Source organism: Ceratina calcarata, unplaced genomic scaffold (genome assembly GCF_001652005.2).
Source record: "Ceratina calcarata isolate Rehan_Ccalc_2016 unplaced genomic scaffold, ASM165200v1 scaffold524.2, whole genome shotgun sequence".
NCBI lineage: Eukaryota > Metazoa > Arthropoda > Insecta > Hymenoptera > Apidae > Ceratina > Ceratina calcarata.
This window is the reverse complement of record NW_017176384.1, coordinates 15,069-19,261: the sequence shown is the minus strand read 5'-3', so window position 1 is coordinate 19,261 and position 4,193 is coordinate 15,069. Positions and strand designations below refer to the sequence as shown.

Here is a 4,193-nt window from a genome sequence, read left to right as displayed (position 1 = left end):
TAAATAATTCGTCTGTATATACGAAGAGACGCGGGATTAAAACGTGAAGGTATTGCTCGCACGAACCGTTCCTCTCCCGTCTCTCTTTCTTCTCTTTTACAAGCTAAAATCCTCCGTAAAAAATACAAAGTGGAATTTTGTAATTTAAAACTGCGGTGATAAAAACAACCGAGACTTTCAGATAAAAAACACAGAATAAATTATTTCTCCCAGTCGTCTTTCAAATAACGTTCCATCTATTGATTTTTCATTAAAAATGTTCCTCAGAATTGGAAGGAAATAAATAAACTAAAATCGACAGTGAGAACAGAAATAAAATTTGAATACCAGTTTTAATTATTGGTTTTTAATTAAATATATTCTTCAGAATTGAAGAGAAATTTCTCCCAGTCCTCTTTCAAATAACGTTTCACCTACTGACTTTTAATTAAATATGTCCCTCACAAATGAAAGGAAATAAATAAACTAAAATCGACAGTGAGAATAGAAATAAAATTTGAATACCAGTTTTAATTATTGGCTTTTAATTAAAAATACTCTTCAGAAGTGAAGGGAAATATATAAACTAAACTGGGACGATAAAATTGATCGATAACACGTGTATAAACTGAACTGATTGAAATACGGTTTGTTGTTTCTGAGAATAGTCTCTGTGGACCGACTTAAAACATCAAAAGAAAATCCATTAGACCAACTGTGAGCTTGGCTAAACCACGAGTTCTCTCTCTATGAAAGATTCACCTATAAAACTGAATTACACTCGCGAATCTGTTGAAGTATATTTAAAAAAGCTCTGACAACTTTTATTTTCAAATTCCATGTCTCAAATAATTCATAAAGTGCATCGGAGTTGAGAAGCTTTCAGAAAATTTTGATCAGGCCATTTCCAGTATAAATCATTTATTAATTTCCTAATAGCTGAAATATTTTTTCTACTCTTGATACATCAGACGTGAAAGTGTACATTTTAATACAACAAAAAAAACATACATATAAGGAGAGACTAAAGAATGATGCATAAAGCAAAAATTGATAAAACAAAAATGCATGAGAACGTGAGAAACGACGAAGGAAAAACTGTGAAGGGACAGTCGGGCATGGATGACATTAAACAAAATAAAAACAAGCTGTGGGCACCCTATTTATTATCGGTATAATTCATACACGCAATAAAAGTGAAAAACGTTCGAGAAAGCAAAATATCAAACTTTTATATCGTTCATATAATTGTCGCATAGACGTTGAAATAATTAGTGAATCTGAAATGTCTAAATTCCTCCGTGCCGTTTCGTTCACCTGCAGCACTCGATTCTCTATTAAATTATGTATCGCAGTCAGCGATTTTCAAGTACTTGTGCATGTTAACAAGCTATGGTAACGAGCCGAGTTAAGTACCGCTAGAAACTTTAAACAAACATTGACACGTTTAATGGTGTGTGAAATTCAATCTTGACAACCGAGTTCAAAGTTCGCTACTTAATCGGTTCTGTCGATCCATCGAGATCGCTATTGTAATCAAAATTTTCATTACGTCTCGATGATAACGGAATACTTAAAATTAAATCGAATCACACAGCATGAAACATGTCGAAGGACATCAATGGACGGGACTCGTGATTGCACAACGGCGGTCAAAAAAGACTGCGAACAGTCCTGAAAAGAGCTTTCAAGCTATCTCCGATTCAACTTTCAAGAGTAAAATAATATAAAAAGGAAGATCGATCTGTTTCAATCCGGAGAATCGATTCTCAGGAAATCCGCTGGGAAAGGATCGTCTCGAAGACACGCGGGCAACCGGAAACAGAAGCTGATTATCCTATCCCCGAAAAACGGGTTGAGCAAGCACAGTTCATTTCTTAGTATAAAGTTTAACGAACACGCTGCTGTCCACGCGTTCCATTTAATAAAACAAGCTTATTTAATAATTACGTGAAATATAAAATTTTAAGTCGATAAAATCTTATCAAAAATTCGTTTATAAGTAAAAATATTGATCGAGTTTATGGACAGTAGTGTGTACCGAAATCAGTGCTGTCCTAATTTTCATATAAAAAATACAAAAATAACATTTTAGGCATTCCAGTAAATGTCCCAACATCTGTTCACGTCTCAATTTCTACTCACTGACTTCAATAGAAATGTGATAAGAATAGAAACTGAGACATTTACTACATAAGACACTAGAAAAACTGTAATTTTATCAAATTTATTTAATAGATAAGAATTATCTATATTAATTCTCAAAAATTCCTTAAGTAAAAGTCTTTTGCACTAGTTATATTATTCGACTTACAAACTGAACTGACCAATTCTCGTACGTCTAAAAAATTTGATATAAAAATCTTAATAATTAAAAAACGGGAATCAACGACTGGACAGCACTGATGAAACCTGTTCTAAACGAGATAGGCTGTTAGAAACTCTCGGATTTGACGAGGTTGTGCTGATGCTTCAATCCCTCGATCAAATCCATGTGATGAGGCGGCTCGATCACGTTCACTTTACGCTCCCTAAAATACTCGCGCCTCTGTTTATGGCTGTCCATGATCGAGCACACGGCGGCCTCGTTATCGTCCCTATCATCGGTGGTCGGTTCGATCCGATCATCTTGATCGCTCACCTGGACAATACTGTCTGGGATGGGCAACGGCTTCGCCACGCCGATGCGCACGGTGCCTTTCGGGGCGCCCTTCAACGCCTGCACCGCCTGGTCCAGGGTAGCGTTCTCCAGGCCGATGTCGTTCACGAACAGCAGACGGTCGCCCGGTATGAGCTGACCGTCGACCTGAGCCACGCCACCGGGCACCAGCGATCTTATTACTATCACAGTCTGGTTGGGGTTCATTGGATCCTGGAACAGGACATTTCATTCTCGTGGTATCACCTACCGATTAGATCCTACTACAAATCAGTAGCCCTTCTTCTTAAATAACCTGATAAACAGGCGATGGACAAAATGGACAGGCTTGGTTCACAGAATAGTTCGACACAATATTAAAAAAAATATCATCATAATTAAAAAGTGATCGAATACTTTTGCGAGCCACTGTATACATCAGTGATCCTTTAAATCGGTCGGTACCTGATAATCCAAAATGGAGAACCCAAGGCCCCGTTCTCCCTTTACCAGTTCGATGACTTGCGGCTCGGAGCTCCACATCGCCAGGCCTGTCAACGGTTCCAACGAGCGGGACTTCATTTTGTTCAAGCTGGCGTCCGTCACCGTCGCGGTGGCCGTCGTGGACGCTAACGAGCCGTCAGACTTCGCTTTCACCAGACGGTCCATCGTCGGCAACAGATTCTGCAGCGATCCACCGAGGATACTCTATAAAACGGGATTCGCCTGGTTACGCTCCAATCGTCGATGCGAGTGTATAGATGGGATTCAAGGAATATCGTATTTCTTACTCTGGTCTGGAACGCGGCCTGGTGTTGAGCGGTGTTGATGGGACACAGTGGATCCTGCGAGTCGGCGCCCCTTCCGCAAACCATCCGAACGTGTACGGGTAATTCTTTTAACACGCTAACTACTTCCATGTGGTTGATACCGAGCAATCGATATCCGTTCACCTACGCACAAACAAATATTTCATGTTTATTAACAATTACGATTGTTATAATTAAATTATAAGTCATGTAGTAACTACGATTTTTAGTTCACTTCGTTACACTTAATAATCATTGGCATAATCTCATTGAATAATGACCAGAACAAAAGACGTTAAGAATTGACCGTCATGAAAGTCACGTAACTATCCAACCTCTATGATATAATTACACGAATGTTATAACAAACAGGATAAGATTGCGCTTGTTAAAGCGTCCGACTATAATTGGAGTAACGAAGTGAAATTTCAAGTTGGTAACAAGTCACGGCTCGACAGGGGGTATTATCGCTCCACGTTAATTACAGTTAAGAGCGCGGAGCGAGGAATTTCTCGAAGTTGTACGGCGAAGTGTTACGTTACCTCGAGCAATTCGTCACCGGAACGTAGCGTCCCGTTTTGGCCGACGGGTCCCTCCGGGAGGATCGATCGTATGTAATGATGCGGTCTTACTTCTTGCCCGTTCTCCACGTCCACCGTACCCTCCAAGCTTATGCCCAGCCCGCTGCCTTCCGCGAATTTCTTCAGCTGCGCTACCTGTTCCAACCACGCACACCCACATTTCTTTTAATATTTTAAATTCAATAA

General features: G+C 39.5%; 1 protein-coding gene across 1 annotated transcript in view; it reads right to left on the bottom strand.

The window, feature by feature from the left end:
• Positions 1–1,127: 1,127 nt before the first annotated feature.
• Positions 1,128–4,193, bottom strand: part of LOC108628420 (patj homolog) — an 18,065-nt gene continuing 14,999 nt past the window's right edge. The window contains exons 4-7 of the mRNA XM_018030327.2: positions 3,969–4,142; positions 3,409–3,570; positions 3,083–3,325; positions 1,128–2,851 (exon numbers count right to left, since the gene is read on the bottom strand). Coding sequence (XP_017885816.1) covers positions 2,414–2,851; positions 3,083–3,325; positions 3,409–3,570; positions 3,969–4,142 — 1,017 coding nt within the window. The 3' untranslated portion in view covers positions 1,128–2,413. The remainder of the gene's footprint in view (positions 2,852–3,082; positions 3,326–3,408; positions 3,571–3,968; positions 4,143–4,193) is intronic.